Source organism: Brassica napus, chromosome C9 (genome assembly GCF_020379485.1).
Source record: "Brassica napus cultivar Da-Ae chromosome C9, Da-Ae, whole genome shotgun sequence".
Taxonomy (NCBI): Eukaryota; Viridiplantae; Streptophyta; class Magnoliopsida; order Brassicales; family Brassicaceae; genus Brassica; species Brassica napus.
The window spans coordinates 51443276-51465499 of NC_063452.1; the positions used below are offsets into that span (position 1 = coordinate 51443276).

Genomic DNA, 22224 nt, shown 5'->3' on the forward strand with positions numbered 1-22224 from the left:
GGTGGTCTCTTTATTCACAGCATTCATGAACTTGTTCTCTTGTAGGCTTGGTTGCCATCTGCATAGTGCAAGAGACCAATATATTCGTGTGCAAACTCTAGTACATGGGCGATAGAGAACTGTAAACCGGGCTCGTCCACGTCCATTAGCGCATCTTTGTTTTTTTCTCGTTGTGCACAGTGCACCGCTGCCCTAGCTGATCTTTTGAACCTAGGATTGTTATGAATTGGATATGATAATCACATTTGTATGCTATGAAAGTTCGCATTCTTTGTTGTTAAGAATGGCTTTGTCGTTGTCCAAGAAAGTTGACCTTTGACATAAATAAATAGCGTACAGGATGAATATTATATAGAGAAAGTCAGTCCCTTCATGTTATTCTGTAGTATCTTAATATCAATGAGTATGTTGCGCCTCATAGTTCATACCGTATGGAAGACTTTAGACGTGCTATATCCATTAACTTGTCAGTTCCAGTGATTTGACCTTATGACTCACGCCCGAATACTTCAATTTATTAAGGTTGCAGCATCACCATCAACCTTTTATTCTCAATGATAAATCTTTTGGCATATTCCTCTTCAAATAATATACATGTCCCATGAAGCCACGTTATTTACCAATTTCTTTTTGTTTTGTACTGTTTCATGGTGCTCATTTATATACCATAAAGATTCCAAAAGGCAGTCGTATATAACTCTTTGGGTCTACGGAAGAAATAGCTGTTAACCAGTTTGTGAAGAGAGGGGAAATTTAAAAACAAAAAAGAAAAACTATAACTCTTTTATGTTCCCAATGATTCGAGGAGCGCTTTTGGGAATCATCTGGATGACATATTGTGTTTGCATGTCATTCCAACAAGAGACGACGTTCGTCTTCAACGGCTTCAACCAAGGAGACCATCGTCTTCACCTTGACGGTAGTGCAAGAATCCTTCCCAAAAAGAGGTCCTGCAACTGACGAATGCGACGACAACTCAAATGGGTCGTGCTTTCTTCGAGCAGCCTATTGACTTCAAACCGTCAGAACCAGTTTCGTTCTCCACACATTTTGTGTGCGCGCTTGTCCGTGCAGCTGAAGCTGGAGGCCACGGTATGGCGTTTTTTGTGTCTCATTCCACTGACTTCGAAGGCGCCCAACCGACTCGATACTTCGGGCTTTTCAACCCAAAGGGATCTGCTTCCACACGTGTGTTGGCTGTTGAGCTTGATATAACTAAAACTCTAGATGTGCTCGACATCAATGATAATCATGTTGGGATTGACGTGAACAGCCCAAAGTCTGTGGTATCTGCTAAAGCTTCTTATTTCTCCCATAAAGAAGGTAGGAAGATAGACATGAAGCTCTTGAGTGGAGATCCTATCCAGGTTTGGGTGGATTATGAAGGAACAACACTCAACGTTTCATTGGCTCCTGTTGAAAACCAGAAACCAAGCCGACCTCTTTTGTCATCAACATCTATCAATCTTACCGAGATTGTGCAAGGTAGAAGAATGTTTGTCGGGTTTTCTGGTTCGACCGGGTCAAGCGTGGTCAACCAGTACGTACTCGGGTGGAGTTTTAGCAAAAGCATGGCGTCGCTTCAGAAGGTTGACGTATCAAAGCTTCCCAAAGTTCCTCAACCTAGCCATAAAAACAAGTTTACATCTCTGGTGTTTGATGCTCTCTTGGGTTTACTAGCTTTGTTTGTTTTGGGGCTTCTCTTTGGAGCTTATATGTATAGAAGAAACCTGTACGCTGAAGTGAGAGAGGAATGGGAAAATGTGTATGGTCCACTCAGGTATTCTTACAAATCTCTGTACAAAGCAACAAAAGGGTTTAGTAGAAATGAGTTTCTTGGGAGAGGAGGTTTCGGGGAAGTCTACAAAGGAACACTCCCTCGGAGCATAGAGCTGAGAGAAGTGGCTGTGAAGAAAGTAGCACATGAAGGTGAACAAGGTATGAAGCAATTTGTCGCAGAGATCGTGTGCATGAAGAGTTTAAAACACCGGAGCTTAGTTCCACTTCTTGGGTATTGCAGGAGGAAACATGAGTTATTACTTGTCTCTGAGTACATGCCAAATGGTAGCCTTGATGGTTACTTGTTTAATGATGATAAACCGACTCTCCCCTGGTGGAGAAGATTTGCCATTCTCAAAGACATCTCCTTAGCTTACTTACTTACATACAGAAGCTGACCAAGTTGTTATACACAGAGATATCAAAGCTTCTAATGTTTTGTTGGACGCAGAGTTTAATGGAAGGTTGGGAGATTTTGGTATGTCCAGGTTGTATGAAAGAGGAGCTGATCCAACCACAACAGCAGCAGTTGGAACTTTTGGTTACATGGCACCTGATCTTACAACAATGGGACCTTCAACTGGAACTGATGTATATGCCTTTGGTGTTTTCTTGCTTGAAGTAACTTGTGGGAGGAGACCTGTTGAGCCTCACTTGCCTGCTGCAAAACGTTTTCTGATCAAATGGGTTTGTGAATGCTGGAGAGGGTCCTCTTTGCTTGATGCTGTAGATCCAAAGTTGACAGAATTCTCATCCAGAGAAGTCAAGCGGGTTCTGAAAATTGTGTTGCTCTGTGCAAACCTTGCTCCTGATGCAAGACCGTCCATGGAACAAGTGGTGCAGTACTTAAACGGAAACCTAGCATTGCCCGAGTTTTGGCCAGATTCTCTCGGAATTGGAGCTCTCATTCCAACGGCGTTATCACAGCTCCCTTCACTATCACTGTCTTCTTCCTCATCCCACAACTCAATGTTTATTACTCATTCACTCCTCAATGGGAGTGGACGATGAAAGTTTCGAACAACTTCCCTTGTCATCTTTAGCCTTTTGTCATCGACTATTTTTCAACCATTTCTATTTGATGCCTGTTTCATTGTAGCTCAAACCATGTTCATTAATGGCATTCTCTGAAAAAGAACGGATCCTTTGTGAAAAATTCTTGTAGCTAATTTAAGGCTGTATAGATGATATAACCAAGCTTTTTAAAAAATAGTTAGAGAAATCTATAAGGGTCGAATTAGAGGGGTAATCGGTGTTTTACTACTAATGACAAGTTTTTTGTTGTAAGCAGACTGTAGTTTTGTATCTTTCTAAGTGTGAAAAGAAATGATAAAAAGATAGTGAAACATTATTTGGTGGAACACCTCTAATAGAGAGACAAAGAGTAAATTTTGAAAGAATGTATTGTCAAACTCTTTCAGATATATATATTTCCAATTCAGAAGAGTTGTTATTGCACTCTTTATTCAAAGGCATGAGCCAATTATAGATTAAAGACCCCGAACATCAGAGATTTTCCAAGCTTTAATTTCTCTTAGGTTCATCAGTTGTTGTTCCTTTGTTAACCATTGTTCTGTAGCGAGAGAGCTCACAAACATCAAAGACACTGCAGTTTAGTCTTCAACCTAATTCAGATTTCAGGTTCCTAAAATGTATGACTGCAGAACAAAACTCTAGGAGACGCATGATTCAGCCCATTGAGTGAGCAATAGGAGAAGGAAAAGGATAGCCACTCAATATTATTCATTTTGAGGTTTGTTCTAAATTAAACTAAATTAGATGTGTTGTGTTTGATTTACATGAATTAAGAAAACTAATTTCAAGCTAACAATTTAATTTACATGTGCCACGCTGAATCCAAGGAGAGATGAAAAAGATGGGAACCCTAACGCCAAGCCAGTTAAAACTTATACGGTTCATCAAGTCCAAGAAACCGTCCGGATTAGGGACTCCCCCCACCGGAGTAGCTACATGGTCGTAAAACCCACCGTGCTCATCATGTGTTATAATGAGTAAAATCTCGTTCCACCTACGACTAGATCTCAAGGCCTCATAGACCTCTTTCACGAGCTTTAATTTGACCTTAGGAAACATCATGGGATGGATGATCGTCAATGGCTGGAGTTGACAAAAGATCGAACCAACGTTAGTTCGGCCACAGCTTAGTTTGGTAACTTGCCTTCTTTACAATCTTTCTTAAATTTTAATCCTTACTAGATTTTGATCCGCCGACAGGGCCATTGTTTGTTCTTCATAATCATATGTTTTTAACTTTTGAAATTGAGATAAATGTAATTATTTATACTTATTATGTTATAGATTCATATGGTATTCAGGTTTGACATTGGTGTTGTCTTTGTTCAATATGATTAGTTTTCATTTATAAACGATGAGATTGTGTTATTTTTTATTTAGTTTATTTGTAAAGTCAACACTAAAGTATTAGAGGTATAAGTATACTTGTGGGTTTTATTAAATCATATTATAAATTATTTGTTTTAAGGACAATTATCTCAAATAGCATTTTTTAAGTTTTTGTCACAAAATAGTCTTCAAGAAAGAAAATGATCAAAATATCCTCTTTTTATTTTGAAAATTTTAATTTTAATTTTAATTTTTTTTTTTAATTTAAAATCTTATCCCTAAAACCACACTCCTTAACTCTAAATTCTAAATCTAGATTAGTTAACCCTAGGGTAAAAATGTATTTTACCCTTTAATAAAACTTATTTTGGTCATTTTCTTCATTGATGACTATTTTTGTGACAAAAACTTAAAAAGGGGTTTTGAAACACCCCAACCCGGAAATCTTTGAAAACACGTGAAAATTTTTAAGTAAAAGATCAAGTCGAATTTTATCGGATGATAATGAGAAATACTGCAACTTTAAAAATGAAACACGAGACTAAGTACTTGAAATCATGTAGTTTACAATAAAAATATCTTTTACAAAACTTCCCAACATTACCCAAACACCCTTCCCGATGGTCTTTGTAGCCTCGCGCTCCGGTCCACACAATCAACCTTACCTGCATCGTAAAAGGAGGCATGAGCATACAAAAATACTCAGTGAGGACGCTCAATACCGCCCACTACAGCCCAAGAATCAAACACTCAATCAATACTAACACCCTAGCATCCGGTTCTATCATTCCTTTACTTAACTAGTTCCATTACTTTTACATTTCTTAAACTTTCGACCCGAAGGGCCATAATCATGCGGCCGAAGCCAAACCAGCGGCCAAAGCCAAACCAGCGGCGGAAGCCAAACCTGCGGCCGAAGCCAAACCTGCGGCCGTAGCCAAACCTGCGGCTGATGCCAAACCTTCGGCCGTAGCCAAACCTGCGTAGCCAAACCTTTGACACCGAAGGTCCATTACATCATCTTAACCAGTTCCCTTAATTAACTCAATTCGATTAAACTTTCCTTAAACGCATTACAATTCTATGACTTAGATTTTCAAGATCAAACATTCATTTCTTATATAAACATCCTAACATAACTCGATTATCAATTCATCAATTCTAGCATGCTTTTCCTAAGAACATAATGAACAAAGTTTCCATAAACAATTACTATCATACATTACTTAAGAACATGATGAATGAACTTTCCATAACAAATCCTATCATTCATTCTCCTGAGAGTACGATGAACGAACTTTCCATAAACAAATTCAATTCAAGCATAACTCGATCATATTGAATCAAACCAGACAAAACAGTTCTTACTGGACTGCCACGAATCACATCCTCACCTGGACTGTGATTAAGCGTTTAAGCACACACCAATTAACCTAATGTGCCAAAAATACCACAATCGAATGGTATGTCATTGTAGCATTTTAGGATCGAATCCACAGAGAACTAGAGACTTATAACACCAAGAATACACAAACCTTCCTAATCTAAGCAAACAAGAAGATAGATGATTTGTAACAAACTAATATCCTAGAAATATAAACAAGTGAATCCATGGGCTAAGGGAATTGATTTCAAGTAACTAAGATCCAATCTAGGTGACAAGCTTTCAATCAAAGTAATCTCTTAAGTCTAAACACAATTCTAGACAAGTCCTATGTCTAGGTAAATGCCCATTTGCTTAGAAATCATTAAACATCAAATGTCTTTGGCTTAATTCAATCAAGCAATCTTTAAGTTCAAGTTCAATAACTACACTACAACAAATATGGCTTTTAATAGCATACGGATAACGCTATTATATGGTATCCATAGCGGTTTTACAAATGCTATGAAAACGACCGCTATAATAGAGTCCCTATATACGATAGCGTTTTCGGATGACGCTATCGTAGAGTAGCCTTTAATAGCGTTATGTTTTCGCTGTGTTACGGTTATTTATTACACACAATTTATGCTATAGGAAATTGTATAACAGCTATATTTATCTGCTGTATTAAACCTATTAATAGCTATTATTTTGTGCTGTTCTAAATTATGTAATAACTTTTTTATGTTGCTATATATTTTTGTAAAATAGCTATATTCTGTAGCCATCAATTACGTTGTAGTAGCTTTACATTGGTGCTACTTTATGATGTGTTGCAGCAGTGGTATTGAGTTATGTTCATATGATTTATAGCATTTTTTTCGTGATATCAAGTGAGTGTATCATAACTTATTTTATATGCTATTTCACCCATTAAAATATGCTATTTCGCCCAATAAATGGTTCACTATAAATACACAAAATGCTCAAAAAGAAGTAAACAAAGTCTGAAATTTCATAATAGAAATACCATATCATAATTAAGTTCAAAAGTAAGAACACAAGTGTCATTTGCACTAAGTACCATAAGTTCATAAGTTCTAAAGCAATGAAAATAGAAGACCATACGTTCTTATTCATCCTCACACGATGACAACCTTGTCTTCAGGCCATGCTATAGTGGTACCAATAGCATCCTCCATACACTCGATTGCAGATGTAGGCCTCCAAACCATGGCATCATCCACCTTGACTACATCAACCCACACACGAACTGCATTTTTTCCCAAAGGAACAAAATGCACTAACTGTTCTGGGTTGTTTGAAGACCAGCGTCCTTCTGCAACAACAACTTTCTGACCGGTAATGTCGAGCAGTTTGCACTTCTGACCTTCTTTCACAATCTGTGTATGAGAATGATGTCCATTAGTGTAACACATATGAAAGCATTACCAACTTTATTAGATATATCAACACAACCTACACTACTACTTACCTTCCGAGAGCTTGAAGGAGTTTGTGCCACTGGTTTTAAAATATTAGCAGGAGCCGGTGGAGTGTGTACTTGTGACTGCGTAATAGGAGATTCTGTAGCTGGTGACTCAGAGTTTAAACTGTCGAATGAAACTCTGCTGAGAGGCCATGCTACATACGACTTCAAACAATCACCGAGGGTTGAGTGTTTTTCTGTTGGCCTCCAAAGAAAAGTCTGAGGTAACGTCACCGCATCTACATATACTTTCACAGCATTTGGTCCAAGAGGAAGGCCATCCACCAAGGCTTTGGGATCACGACTCTCCCAACGACCTTCAGCAACTGTTTCTTCATCCTGTGTTAACCAATGTAGAAGTTTGCAGTTGTTCTTCTCTACTGTCTCAGGGCTCTGTCAAAACAATAAATTCAACACGTGAAATACATTACTAGATTTTAGAAAACAGAAACTTAGACACCAAAGTGAGATGAGGACTGAAAACCTTACTTTACCAAGAATGTGATCTGGATCGATCTCCTCGTCAAGAACAAGAAGAGAATCTTGAGGCCACGCAACTGTTTCTCCTACAGCCTGACCAATAGTGTAAATTTTTGGCGCCGGTCTCCAAAGAAATGCATCTACTTCAATAGCCGTCTCAACTACCACCTTAACTGAATTAGGGCCCAATGGCACATTGTTAACAAACTCCATTTCATCCGATGACAGAAAACGACCCTCGGCTACTTTGCATTCCTTGTCACACCAATCATATAGGATACACTTAGGCTGTGGTGTCCAATTATTCGTCACACTCTACAAAGATTAATCAACACAACAGTTACATTCCGTTCAAGTTAGTTGAGCATGAATCCGATTTGCACAAGTACTTACTCTTGGTGCTGAATTCTCACCCTCTTCCGATTCTGGCCTCTGTAATTAGAAAAATAAATAAGGTTTGTGTTCTTTAATAAGAAAAAAAAAATCACAGGAGAGTTGCTCAGAAACACTTACTCGACTATTCATTTTAGCAAGAGCCTCTTGCAATTCTTCGACCTGCTGCTTCAACTTATTTTGTGTCTGTTGCATTTCAGTCACATACTTGTTCTTCACTTCGAAAAAAGCCAGTTTGCTCACACTCATTCCTCTACCCATAGCCCTCAATCGTCCAGGATTGTCAGGTCCCAAGATCTGAGTAAGAGTATCTTCTTTTGGGTTTGATGATGATGATCCTTGATGGTCAGACCGAATAAACTCAGTAGCCTTTTCCTGTCACAAGTTCAAATTTTTATGTGAGATTTTTAACTCTAATTTTAAACATCACAAATGAATAAGAGAACAACATAAGAATTACTATTTTGTCAGCAGCATCTGTGTTTACTGCAGTGCCATCCTTTTTAGTTCGTGACTTCACCCACACATTCAGTCTCGTCACTTCAGTGCCATCCTTTTTCTGCATAATGATTCAGGTTTATGATTCAAGAACAAAAAAATTCCAAAAAAATTCCAATAAATACACAAATCAGGCTCCTGTATATATACTTACTAAATCTTCTGCCAATCTAACCATTCCTTTACGGCTACATGTGTGAGGAATCTGCTTACGTCTTCTTTCCTTGTACGACTCCCTAACAGCCTATATAGAAGTGTTAGAAAGCAGATGTAAGATAATATAACTAATTAAGATGTCATACCCTGAACTCTTTACTAGTCTTCTCTTTCACAAACTTCTTCCACTCTGCAAGTTGAATATTATCTGGCCTCAACTTCAAACGCTCTGTGTGATTTTCAGCATTCAGAATCTGATTAACCAAGCGTGATTTAGAGGCCCTCCATATGCATCCCATCTGTTTCATAACTGCCGCTTTCTCGTACTCTCCATCCAGTTCAAAACGTAACTACAAGAACATTAAAAGTTGTAAGGCAGAGTTCGTTAATTTAGTTATAGTGTCAACAGAAACAAATTACCTGAACAGATTTCCATAGAACAGTTTTCCGGTCGTCGCCTATTTTTCTCCAATCATCTATCACCACAGGAACATGTTCCCTCACCAAGGGACCTAAGTACGAAGAGAGCTTAACTGATCCTTCTCCACAGGGTTCTCCAAATGCTGTGAAATCCACCTTGATCCGTGCATTAGGATCTCTCGCAATATCTTTCATCTTCGTTGGTCCTCGTCGTTTTTTATTGTTCGGCTGAACAGTATCAGTACCCTCATCAGTAGACTTAGCACCATCGACATGAGCCTTTGCACCTTCGGATTCTTTCTCTTGTGTGTCTTGAGGCTGCGATTCCTGCTGTGTTTCCAGAGGCGGAATCTCTTGCTGTGTGTCCCAAGGCTGCATATTCGGCTGTGTGTCCAGAGGCGGAATCTCCTGCTGTGTGTCCCAAGGCTGCACTTCCGGCTGTGTGTCTTCAGGCTGTGATCCCTCTATCTGCTTCTCATCTTGCGTTTCTTTAGTATATATGGTGCGGATAAATTCAGGCTCATCATCGTGCACAATCATCTTCCTTTTCTTTGATCCCCTTTTTCCTTTAGCCATGGCTTTCCTGCAACAAACTAAAGGGAAACTCAAAAAAATTAATCAAATGTCAAACCAACTCAACACTATATGCAAACAGAAATAAATATAGGTAATCAGTGAAATCAATCATATATTGCATTGGAAAGTAACCAACTAGAATGTCATGGAAAACCCAAAAAAAAAACGTATATTCCTTCACAATCATCTCTGACATTCTCAGACTCATCTGATATGTCAAACGTATATTCCTTCACAATCATCTCTGACATTCTCAGCCTCATCTGATATGTCTTCCAGACACATATCTATATCCGAAGGCAATGGTCCTACATCTGCATGTCCATCTTCAGGTTTCTCATCACTGTATCTTCTACATGGACCCTTCATAACTACATACCAACTCGATTCATCAGTGTCCCTTGAGTAAAATATTTGTCTCGCTTGAGATGCTAAAATGAATGGATCCTTTGCAAAGGATATGTGGCTGTGATTAAAATTAACCAGCGTAAAGCCATCCTCTACCTTCACACCGTTACCTTTAACTGCCCACTCACACCTGAATATTGGGACGTAGAAGCCATTGTAGTCTAGTAATATAATATCAACTACTCTCCCATAGTAGGATACAACGTCGACCACCTGAGCTGTGTCCTTTGCACTAGATCTACACATTGCTGTTGCTTCATAGTAAACACCACTATTCTGACTTAGCCTATGCACCACATTTGTGTGAAATCGTAGCCCATTCACAATGTAGCCTGTGTAAGATCTGGCTATACTACGAGGACCATAAGCCAGCCACTTCAGAGTGTCTTCCTCATCAGGTGAATCAATAGATATCTAAAATTTATTCCATTAAAAATTGTTAGCTACACAACATGGTATAAAATCGGATTGAAACATATACAGTACTAGCAGACCTGTTGCTTTAGCCACGCTGCAAATTTTTCAGTGTGCATACGCCATAAATATGTTGCATCCCTTTGACATCTACTATTCGAGTCTTGTAGATGTTGTAAATGAGCACTTGCAAATGGAAAAAGCAAACCTCAACACTGAAATCTTATAAAAGTCACAATCAATACTTTTATATATACTAAGAGAAACTTACTCAACATATGGATCCACCATGGCCGTGTTCTGTATTACAGCAAGATGAGCTATTTTCAACTCTGCTTCTGAAAATTGGAATGAGCGGGCGGCTGATATAGGACGACCTTCGAGGATGGACTTACTCTCATACTCAGTGTTTCTGTCCTCTTTTTCTTGCACATTTGTTGTAGTAGTCAAGAAAGCCGAGCAGAACTTCATGCACTCATCCGCAAGATAAGACTCAGCTATACACCCCTCTGGTCTTGCTGTGTTTCTGACATAGTCTTTCAAGACTTTCATATACCTGTTTTAAAAGAACATAGGTCATGATTAGTAAGTCCATTAGGAAGATTAATAATTTTTTCAGTGGAGAACATACCTTTCAAATGGATACATCCATCGGAAATGGACCGGACCACCAAGTCTAGCTTCTCTGCCTAGATGCACACACAAGTGAACCATGATGTCGAAGAAACTTGGTGGCCAAAATCTTTCAAAAATGCAGAGAGTCTCCACGATTTCAGATTCCATTTGCTGAAGTTGTTCCATATCGATTACTCGTTGGCATAGAAGGTTGAAGAAAGCGCATAAGCGGAGAATGGCTACCCTAGGACCCTTAGGTAGTAAGCCCCTGATTGCTACTGGCAGTAGTTGTTGCATTAGGACGTGATAATCATGAGATTTGAGTCCCAACACCTTACACTCCTCTAATGATACACAACTAGATATATTAGCACAGTAGCCATCAGGACCTTTAAAATCATATAGCCGCTTACAGAAGATGTGTTTCTCTGACTTTGATAAAGACCAGGGAGCTGGTGGAAGTAATGTCCTTTTACCCTGAGCTTTTGGATGCAAATCTTTCCTGATACCAAGACTTTCAAGATCCTTTCTAGCCTTTAGACCATCCTTTGAATTGCCACAATGTAACAATGTCGCAATCAAGCTTGCAGCCACATTCCTCTCCACATGCATAACGTCTAGATTATGCCGAACAGGGAGCTCCTTCTCATGACAAAGCAAATAAAGAAAAATATCAGAACAGCTCTTACAGACTTAAACAGTTAGTAAATGTTTAATTTTAAACATATTTGGCAATGTTTGCAGCAAGTCATCAAAGCTCTTGTCTGACCACCCATTCTGAGACTTAATCCTAAACAAAGAAACTACAGCTGATAGCTTGCTATGACTAGAACACGTCGGATACAAGGGGGTTTCAGCCTCTGCAAGTTTTGCTAAAAACTCATCTTCTTTCCTGTCCTCACCCTCAACTGACTCACGTAACTGTGAACCCCGGTTGGCTAAATCCTCATCTACAAAGTTTGCAGCTTCATATAAACTAAGAATCTCAGCATTCCAGCATCTATCTTTAACATCCACTACATCAACAGAGCTACCATCTCCATGGTGAAACCAATCCGTCCGTACCTTGTAAGCATCATCCATTCCATTTATAACCAAATGAGAGACAACCTCCTCACTTGTATGGCGATACAGATTACGACATCGGGCGCATGGACATACAATCTTCCCATTAACTCCTAACTTATCAGTAACACCATTGACAAAAGCTCGGGCAGCTCTCTCGTATGCAGAATCAACTCTTAAGTTCATGAAAAAAAAAGTTATGACGCGAATTTTTGGAATTCTATAACCTGAACACTTAGGGAAATGTACATACCTACTTATATGAACCCACGACTTGTCCAACATTATTAGGACCCTTGCCAAAATTCCAAAAAGTGTACATGGTTCAAGCAACAATGACAATATAAATTTTGCTTCAATGTCTAAACCGCAAACAACTAGATAAATGTCTACAAAAGTATACAAACTATTAGATAATGTGAATAAGTGATCGATGTGTCTAACCTCGACAGAATATAGAAGACGCAAGCTTGTGAAGTCACGAACCCGCACCTGCAAAACAAAAAAAGAACTGATTAATGGAAACAAATATGAACCGATAACAATGAAATTAATCAGAACTTGAATCAATCGAATCTAACACCTATTTACTTTCACAACTTCAATCAATCAAAACTAAGACCTATATACATGCACAACTTGGATCAATTGAATTTAAGACCTCACTCTTAAATTAGAGTCTCGGATTTGAAATTGGAGATGATGATGGCTGAATCCAATTGTATACTCTGTTAGGATGAGCGACGAGATTACGGATGGTGAAAGATGAGAGATCGAGGCGGAGATGGTGGAGAGAGGTTGTGGAGAGGAATGGAAGATGGAGAAAACGCGGCGGAGATGGTGGAGAGATGATGTGGGGAGGAAGGGTTGGTGGGCGATGGAGTCGTAGATGGTGGAGAGAGGATGTAGAGAGGAAGGGAAGATGGAGAAACGAGTCGGAGATGGTGGATAGAGCTTTGAGCTCGATGGAGGTGGAGAAGAAAGGGAAGACGGAGAGAACGAGGTAAGTAAATCCGATCCCTTTCTTTTTTTTTTTTAATGCTATGAAAAGTATATGTTCTTAAAACATACCGCCTAAATCCATTTTTTTCACTAAGTGTTGGCGCTTATTCTAAAAACTTGGGTGATTAGTGAGTTTTTTTTTTCACTTTACCGAATTTTCGGCATAGCATAAGTAAAGTGCTATAACTTTGCGAGGCAGACTTCCAAATACCTTTCCATAGCAGTTAGGAAAATTGTGCTATCTTAATCTGCTATGAATACCTATATTTGTTGTAGTGCTATCTAGCAATTTTAACATCAAGTGTCCTTGGCTAATCTCACTAGAGCTTAGTTGAGTTGATTCAAACACTTCATCTAATCATGTCTGATGAGAAGTGTTTAGAAATCAGGTTTAGAGTGATCAAGACTAAACAAGCATTAAGAATACTCAACAAGCAAGTTCATACAAGGATCTAATACAATAACACCATAGATCTTCACTAAGTTACTCTAATCTCCCTAACCCATGAATTCTTAAGGAAACTACTCACTAATCTCCATGAAAACACTTAATCTCATAATAGATTGAAGCATATTCAAGTAGATACAACAGAGAATAAAGATAAACAAGGATTTAAACAAGCAAAACGAAATTAAAACTCAAGAACAGATGATGAACAATGAAGAACACTCAAGAACACCAAGAACAATGGTATTTCAAAGAGAGAGAGTTTTGACAAGTTAAATTATTACAAAGTTAGATTCTGATGATTCTTGCCCACTCTTTTGATAATAAGAAAGCAAATATTATACAGAAAAGTAGGAAAAATCGTGCAAAGGAAAGGTGGGTGGAAGATAGTGGGAAGTTGGTTGATCCCATCAACTTTCAAGTGGTCCCCGACAAGGATTGATACACCTATAGTAAATCGATCATAACGTGTCCAATACAGCTTCAAATGACTTGAAACCACTTCCATTGGAAAGCTAACTCAATTTCCAGTGTCTCCACAAATTTTGAGCTTCAGAAGAGATTTTTAAGGCTTTCATCCGTGTTCATCTTTCACTCTCCGGATTCGGGAGCGACCTCGCTGTGTCGCTGTGAGAGGTCGCTCCGGATTCGTTGTCTCCGGGTGATCAATACGCGAGCGACTCTTCCCTGTCGCTCTAGTAAGGTCGCTCCAGTAGGGTGATCAGAGCGACTTGGTGGTGTCGCTCCGGACTGGTCGCTCCCATGCCTTGCTCGCCCAATGACCACTCTAAACACTCCTTTTTGAGCTCCAAATGCCTCTGAAAATCCCACCAATGGTCCTCTAACTCATCCATGGTGCTCTCCAACACCTGATATGTACAAATGCAATGATATGCAACCTAAATGTGCCTAAATGATGCTCTAAATGACCAAACCATGCAGGAATAAGAAGTTAAAAACATGTAAATTCACAAGATATCAACTCCCCCACACTAGTCCTTTACTTGTCCTCAAGTAAACTTTCAAGTCCTAAGAAGGAAGAAGTTTGAAAAAGGGAGCTCATAGCCAAAAGACACACATCCTAGCTCTTCTACAACATTCCAAATGATCATAGCAAACAATCATTGGTCATTCTTTTATCAGTCTAGCTTCTCAATGCCTATCAACCTCTTTTTATTTCTTTATACAAAGTGCAATGCTCATCAATCAACAAGTAACTTCAACCAATTCTCACATTCATTCACACACACACACAAGGTGGATTCTCACAAATGGGCACATGATCTCAATCACTTGGCTTGGTAGATTAATGGTCTTTTATGAATAAAAAGAAAGGTTCAAATACAATCTTTTTAATGGTGGCAATCACTCAAGAACAAGGAGCATGATCATTATGCAAAATTTATCTAAGACTAGGAGCAATTCATGCATACATAGCTCATTCTCATCATTCTACTCTTCTTCCTAAGTGATTACAAATTCTACCCATCTTTTATATTTCAAAACCCAAGTATATACACTTCACTCATATTTCTCACCAAGTGAACTCTCTCTTTTTTGTTTTTATTTACATGATCAACCAACTAAGAACTTGACACTCTTTTTCTTTCCCCATTATGATCTTTCATTCATTTTTTTTTTTTTACTTTGGGGAATTCTAATTGACACACTTAAGAGTTTTTCTTCTTTTATTTTCTTGGTTCCTATTGGTTTTCTTTTCTTATTGACACTCTTTGATCTTTTTCTCTTCTCTCAAACCTAAGATATAACAACTTAAAAACACACAAACTCACTCACCATCCTATATGCTAGTTCAAATGAGGATCTTATGCTAGCAATAGATGAGAACAAACATATGTCGCTCCCAATACTCTCAAGATTTTGCACATGACAAGCTATCAATAAGAGACCTCACTCAACAAATCGATATTGGTTTCAAAGAATGGCAAGGGTTCAAGGGTAGGGGAGTGCTATTTGGGTTAATCAAAGGATAAGACATGGAATAAGATAACCCAAATGTGTATGAAATCCATGATCAAGTATGCAAGTGCCCATATGCAAGAGAGATTAAATTCATTATGCTCAAGTTCAGTTTGTAATTGGTTTCAAGAACAATGTCAATATCATATGAGCAACATGTTTCAAAAAGAGTTTTCAAGGCTCAAGAGATGCTTGTAGATATGTTCTTTTCATGGCAATTTCAATCATGGCTCCCTATGCATAATTCAAAACACATAACTCTTTTTTAAATTTTTTTTTTTTTTTTTTTTTTGAAATTTTCTATGCAATGCAATGCATGAGACTCATGACAAGTAAACAAAACAAAACACAATGTGAGATAGTAGACTCTCCCCCAAACTTACTTCACACAGTCCCTTGTGTGAGAGTAAACTCAAAGAAGAGATCTAAAAAAAAATAAAATAAACATGAAAACTAAATATGTACAAGGTTGAGTGACACTTACTTGGAGTTATTGGCTGGTTCAGAGGAGGGTAGACAGAGAAAGCATCGTCTTTTGACCTCTAGCGATTTTGATTGACCTTTGAAAGATAACAGAGGACTGCCTCCCCAGTGCGCTTGTTTTAAGTCTTTAAGCTTGACTGCAGAGCCTTTTCAGGCAAGAGGTGGCCCACAGAAGGCCTTATCGAGATAACCATGATCACCAGGATCATACTCGTCGTAGAACCATCCCCTGAATTCGTTCATCCTGATTTCCTCAAATGGTATCTTCCTTGGATCATCACGTTTCAGTTCTTTGGTGGAGAGAATACCAAAGTGATTCTGAAAGGGCTTTTCTACTGGAGACTCTTCTTCTTGTACCTCTTCGGAGGATTCTTTGATGTAATTCATTTGATTCTCCACAGACTCTTCACCCTTTGCTTCTTCCTTGGCTACAGGGATCACACGCGTTTCTTCTTCACTCAAGAACTCGTTTATAAAAACCAAGCTCTCTTTTGTCTCCTCAACGCATTCAACAACCAAATTCTCATCACCCAGATCTTCAAGAGTGTTCTCAACAAAGCCTACTTCTTCTTCATCGATGTTTGCATAATGACTCATGAATGTCATAGTCTTGGTTTGTTCTTCAGATCTTATAATAAGATTCTCATCTACCATGCATTCAGAGAGTGATTTAAACTTGTATATAGGCTCTTCAGCTTCATGTTGAAAATCATCCTCAAGCTGAGCATCCTCTTCAAAATCACATTCCATGTATGTGGTATGTGCTTCATAAGTGTTGGCGTTGTGAAGAGGAGTGGCGCTTTCTTCTTGGTCTTCGATCATGTGAGAGATGTTGTTGTTGAAAGACTTCACATGTGCTACAACTCTATCCAACCTTGAGCTAAGAGTTTTGCCATTAGCATCTATCTTGTTAGAAAGAGAATCAAGTTGCCTTTCCATCTCAATCCTTCCCCTTTCTTGATTCTCCAACAACTTCTCAAGCATGTTGGTGATGTCTTCTTCATTTGAGTCTTGGGGGAAGTTAGTTTCTTCTTCTTCTTCATACTCTAAATCCCAAGGTTGGTGTCTCTCACCATATCTATATTGGTGTCCTTGACCAAAGTCTCCGTGTGGTTGATACTCCAATGAGGTGGTTGGTTCATAAGCTCTTTCACAAGATGTGGAGTTTCTAGATATCACCCTTTCTTGACTCTCTAAAATAGCCTTGAGCATTGATTCCAAGTCAAGAGACATGATCTTCCTCTCTTGTGGATGTATCTTGCAAAAGAGCAATCACTTGAAAGGGAATTAGTAACCAAACAAAGCAAAATAAAACATATGAAAATAAAACTTAGTCTCAAGAAAGTTTGAAATCCTAATGACAAATCCACTAGTTCCCCGGCAACGGCGCCAAATTGATTAAGCGTTTAAGCACACACCAATTAACCTAATGTGCCAACAATACCACAATCGAATGGTATGTCATTGTAGCATTTTAGGATCGAATCCACAGAGAACTAGAGACTTATAACACCAAGAATACACAAACCTTCCTAATCTAAGCAAACAAGAAGATAGATGATTTGTAACAAACTAATATCCTAGAAATATAAACAAGTGAATCCATGGGCTAAGGGAATTGATTTCAAGTAACTAAGATCCAATCTAGGTGACAAGCTTTCAATCAAAGTAATCTCTTAAGTCTAAACACAATTCTAGACAAGTCCTATGTCTAGGTAAATGCTCATTTGCTTAGAAATCATTAAACATCAAATGTCTTTGGCTTAATTCAATCAAGCAATCTTTAAGTTCAAGTTCAATAACTATCTAGCAATTTTAACATCAAGTGTCCTTGGCTAATCTCACTAGAGCTTAGTTGAGTTGATTCAAACACTTCATCTAATCATGTCTGATGAGAAGTGTTTAGAAATCAGGTTTAGAGTGATCAAGACTAAACAAGCATTAAGAATACTCAACAAGCAAGTTCATACAAGGATCTAATACAATAACACCATAGATCTTCACTAAGTTACTCTAATCTCCCTAACCCATGAATTCTTAAGGAAACTACTCACTAATCTCCATGAAAACACTTAATCTCATAATAGATTGAAGCATATTCAAGTAGATACAACAGAGAATAAAGATAAACAAGGATTTAAACAAGCAAAACGAAATTAAAACTCAAGAACAGATGATGAACAATGAAGAACACTCAAGAACACCAAGAACAATGGTATTTCAAAGAGAGAGTTTTGACAAGTTAAATTATTACAAAGTTAGATTCTGATGATTCTTGCCCACTCTTTTGATAATAAGAAAGCAAATATTATACAGAAAAGTAGGAAAAATCGTGCAAAGGAAAGGTGGGTGGAAGATAGTGGGAAGTTGGTTGATCCCATCAACTTTCAAGTGGTCCCCGGCAAGGATTGATACACCTATAGTAAATCGATCATAACGTGTCCAATACAGCTTCAAATGACTTGAAACCACTTCCATTGGAAAGCTAACTCAATTTCCAGTGTCTCCACAAATTTTGAGCTTCAGAAGAGATTTTTAAGGCTTTCATCCGTGTTCATCTTTCACTCTCCGGATTCGGGAGCGACCTCGCTGTGTCGCTGTGAGAGGTCGCTCCGGATTCGTTGTCTCCGGGTGATCAATACGCGAGCGACTCTTCCCTGTCGCTCTAGTAAGGTCGCTCCAGTAGGGTGATCAGAGCGACTTGGTGGTGTCGCTCCGGACTGGTCGCTCCCATGCCTTGCTCGCCCAATGACCACTCTAAACACTCCTTTTTGAGCTCCAAATGCCTCTGAAAATCCCACCAATGGTCCTCTAACTCATCCATGGTGCTCTCCAACACCTGATATGTACAAATGCAATGATATGCAACCTAAATGTGCCTAAATGATGCTCTAAATGACCAAACCATGCAGGAATAAGAAGTTAAAAACATGTAAATTCACAAGATATCAGACTGATCTTAAAAGATCAAAGACTCTGAACCTAGCTGGCGTTTCCAAGTGATGAACTCCTTTGTTCCTCCTTGCTGAATCCTTCTTCTCGGACTTCTCTCTTTACCAACTCGTTTCTGCTCTCTAACTTCTCTCTAATCTTCCTTTCTGAATTGTGTGAAACAAATGAGAGCTCAAAGAATCCTTATATAGGATTTCTAAAGCTTTCTCACCAAGTCGGGCACTTTATGCCAGTTTCCTTATTTGGCTTTGTCAAAGATCACTATCAATGGGTTGACTTGATATATTTGATTCTTACCTTAGGTGACTCCCGCAGATCCGACATTCCTTTTGTATTATCCCGCAATTATGGCTAGTCAAACTTTCTTTACTTGGAACTTGCATTATCCAATAGCCGAACATTCTTTAATTGGTCTTGCGTCTTGATCTCTCCGTATGTATGCTCTGATCGTTCCATGATCAGTTTACCATCGCTCAATCCATTCTGAATATTTTCCATGAGCTCACTGAAGATCCGGCACTTAGCTAAAAATACATTTATTTTTCCAATCTTCACGAATACAAAGTGTCTCCACACTTAGAAAAATACTCTCTTTGTAGAATAAAACCTCGCTCGTTCTATTTTCTTCAAAATTAAAAATATTCTGCGAGCGGGTCGTTACAGCTATCCTACGGAATTTCTTTTGTTTTAAAGTTAATTTTTTTTTTGAGATTTTTAAAAACAAAAATGGTATGTTGACAAACAAAAATAATAATGAAGCCAAGTTAAAAAAAAAATCAATTAAAAGAAGAGATTTAATGTAAAAACAGTTTTTTTTAAAACATTATTTAGCAAACCTAATTTATGTTAATAAATCGAAGCCCATATTTTTTCCGAAAAAAAAACAGAAACTCTTTTCGCACTACCAACTTTTCTAGTTCCATCGAAAGTTCTATATTCTTATATGTTTCTCTGCAGCCGACGGATGCCTTGCGCTTGCTTTCTAAACAATCGAGGGAAAATAAGTTAATGTCTTCAGTCTAACAACTGCAGAAGATGGATCTATTGTTAATTTCAGCGTTTGGCATAAAGGTTTGAGTTTCTTAATTGAGGTTTAGTTGAGTTACTACTTAGTTTTTTTTCTAATCTACATTCTTTATTTTTTATTTTTCAGAGACCAGCTAAGGTATGGAATACCAAGACCCTTCAATCGGATAGACAGAGCCCGGCTTCAGTTTTAAAAACAGGGGAAAAACCCTTGCAAGCCTTTGATCGGTAAAGGTGTGGTAAAAACTCTCCTTTGGTTTCTTTAGCAGAATGATTTTAATTCACTTTTAATTTATCTATCTCAGGAACAGGGTGGAATGAGTAACAAATTGGATTGATTGTAGAAGGTCTTAATAAATGAGAAGCTAATAGACGATTTTTCATAAGAGAAGTCGGATTGACTTGATTGTCTCAGCACTATTTAAGTGCTAGGTTGATAAATATTATTGTTCAGAGCATATATGATATTGCTGTTTCAGCTCTGTTTAAATGGTAGATTTATAAATATTATTTTTCAGAGGATGTAGGATATTTGAAATATTTATTACTTTTCAGGCATGAAGTATTAGCAATATAGACCAACTACTCTGTTGTGGAGAAAGATAGACCAGCAACAATGGATCTTGTTACCCTAAAAACACACACGGTCATATTAGATTCAAGTAATAATATGTAATATAATGAATTGAAAAAGCTATAAACAAAAAGATATTCATCTGCTAAAATCATCTCGAAGGAATCACCTCCAAAAAGTGTGTTTTACTTCCATAAATGTAAACATTCCGCTTGAATACGCCAATTGTTTTTTAAGGTCTTAGTTTTGTGAGAGGGGCAAAATTCGTCAGCTTAGATATATTTATGTTTTCTGTTTGCTTTGATATTTTTTTGATGAATGATAGATGAAATATATATACTTGGCTTTGGCAAGGGTAGGTTAAATAGGAAAAAAGTAACTCAAGATTTTGGTAGTTATCATTTAAAAGCAAAATCAAACGAATAGATGTTTTATAATTATTAAATATACATTCTATTTTATTATATCATAGTAAAACATAATATACGTCTTAAATTCTAAAGAATACTTGTTGTGAATAAACGAACGGATAGCTCACTGTATAGTATGGAAATAATGGTTTAGAAAAAGCGTAAAACTACTGTGTTTTAATCAGTGGCATATGATTGTAATTATTGAGAAAAACTCATGGTCAACATTTATTTGTACTCTTGTTTTAGTAGATTAGATCGGTGAAAATGAGTCAAATACTTGAGTTTTCTCAAATTTCTGAAACAAACAAAATATTAATAGAATTATACAATTTTTATTGTAAGGATGTTAAACTGTGAACGTAAATCATTTGGTTATAGTCGTAATGAACGAAATATATAAGCCTATAGAATCGTGTAGAAGGAGGGAACTGGTAATAAATGCTAAAGCTAAAACCAGCTTCATCCAGCGACTCGAATATCGTATTTGTGGAAACTCCTCGATCAGCAGTTTCATGTCGTTACTCGTTGCTCCATGTGATGTTACCGAATGCACGAACCGGTTTGGCTGCGTCGAAGCTGGGACCACTAAACACTTAGAAAGATCACTAATAGTTATGGACCAAACCGAGATTAGATGATACTAACCGATCGAGTTTTGATTATGATAACCAGAGAATAGATTAAAAGAAACTGAGATAATCGATTGTCATAACTTAAAACAGTTGAAGGAAGTTAATCCCGCGTAAGCCATGTCATCAAATTTAGAGAAGCTTAATGATTAATGTCATGTCACCATAGTGAATTAGCTGAGTCACCATTGAGAATTAGTGAGTCAATCGAATTATAACGTTTTCAGTTAATCGGGTTCTCAAATAGTAGTACGATGTTTCATATGTAATAATCTAATGGTTTTTTTACACTCGATTGTATTATTAAACTTTCTAGGCAAAAAGTTCTAAACAATGAGAACTAGCAAAAAAAAAAGTAAAAAATGGATACATCACTAGGAATCCAAAGTAAACCAACACACATATATTTTGCATATGGATGACTAAAGATTTTCCATATAAAAACTTCATATTTGCTTCTGGAATAGTCGAATCTCAAGGGATATAATCGACATATTAATCCAAAAACACCAAGCTTCTGACTGAATTGAGAACGATTGCCACTTTCTATTTAATACTCCAGTAGGAGTCATCGAGACAAGACAACTCTTTATATTGCTCTATTGATAATAACAAACTCAAAGAGATTACCGTTCCATAGAATTTCATGATGTCTTTCGAAGTAACCATATTTTGCAGCAAGAACTCCATCACC

General features: G+C 37.7%; 2 protein-coding genes, 1 long non-coding RNA gene and 1 pseudogene across 3 annotated transcripts; 2 read left to right on the plus strand and 2 right to left on the minus strand.

Moving 5' to 3' along the window:
- The first annotated feature begins 284 nt into the window (after positions 1–284).
- LOC125592348 lies at positions 285–4971 on the plus strand (annotated as a pseudogene).
- Positions 4972–6503: 1532 nt separating this feature from the next.
- LOC106355942 lies at positions 6504–12691 on the minus strand. The gene is made up of 10 exons (XM_048767319.1): positions 12468–12691; positions 8946–9538; positions 8672–8875; positions 8524–8613; positions 8332–8430; positions 7992–8246; positions 7872–7910; positions 7488–7793; positions 7005–7391; positions 6504–6912 (listed from the first exon to the last, which is right to left on the minus strand). Exons 2-10 carry the CDS (start codon positions 9519–9521, stop codon positions 6652–6654), a joined length of 2217 nt encoding a protein of 738 aa, XP_048623276.1. The 5' UTR covers positions 9522–9538; positions 12468–12691; the 3' UTR covers positions 6504–6651.
- On the minus strand, positions 9521–11629 carry LOC125592349. Its single transcript, XM_048767320.1, has 4 exons — positions 10975–11629; positions 10615–10899; positions 10424–10529; positions 9521–10343 (listed from the first exon to the last, which is right to left on the minus strand). Exons 1-4 carry the CDS (start codon positions 11568–11570, stop codon positions 9738–9740), a joined length of 1593 nt encoding a protein of 530 aa, XP_048623277.1. The 5' UTR covers positions 11571–11629; the 3' UTR covers positions 9521–9737.
- Positions 12692–19361: 6670 nt separating the features above from the next.
- LOC106414519 lies at positions 19362–20436 on the plus strand. Its single transcript, XR_001282895.3, has 3 exons — positions 19362–19959; positions 20042–20148; positions 20220–20436. It is a non-coding gene; the product is annotated as an uncharacterized LOC106414519 (long non-coding RNA).
- The last annotated feature ends 1788 nt before the right edge of the window (positions 20437–22224 follow it).

Excerpts from the sequence above, each read along its gene's own strand:
- LOC106355942 (XM_048767319.1), bottom strand. The coding sequence starts at position 9,521 with ATGGCTAAAGGAAAAAGGGGATCAAAGAAAAGGAAGATGATTGTGCAC. Across the intron at positions 8,876-8,945 it reads TTCTATGGAAATCTGTTCAG|TTACGTTTTGAACTGGATGG; the intron begins GTAATTTGTTTC and ends ATGTTCTTGTAG. Across the intron at positions 8,614-8,671 it reads AGACTAGTAAAGAGTTCAGG|GCTGTTAGGGAGTCGTACAA; the intron begins GTATGACATCTT and ends ACTTCTATATAG.
- LOC125592349 (XM_048767320.1), bottom strand. The coding sequence starts at position 11,570 with ATGCATGTGGAGAGGAATGTGGCTGCAAGCTTGATTGCGACATTGTTA. Across the intron at positions 10,900-10,974 it reads TGGATGTATCCATTTGAAAG|GTATATGAAAGTCTTGAAAG; the intron begins GTATGTTCTCCA and ends CTTTTAAAACAG. Across the intron at positions 10,344-10,423 it reads CAGCGTGGCTAAAGCAACAG|ATATCTATTGATTCACCTGA; the intron begins GTCTGCTAGTAC and ends AATAAATTTTAG.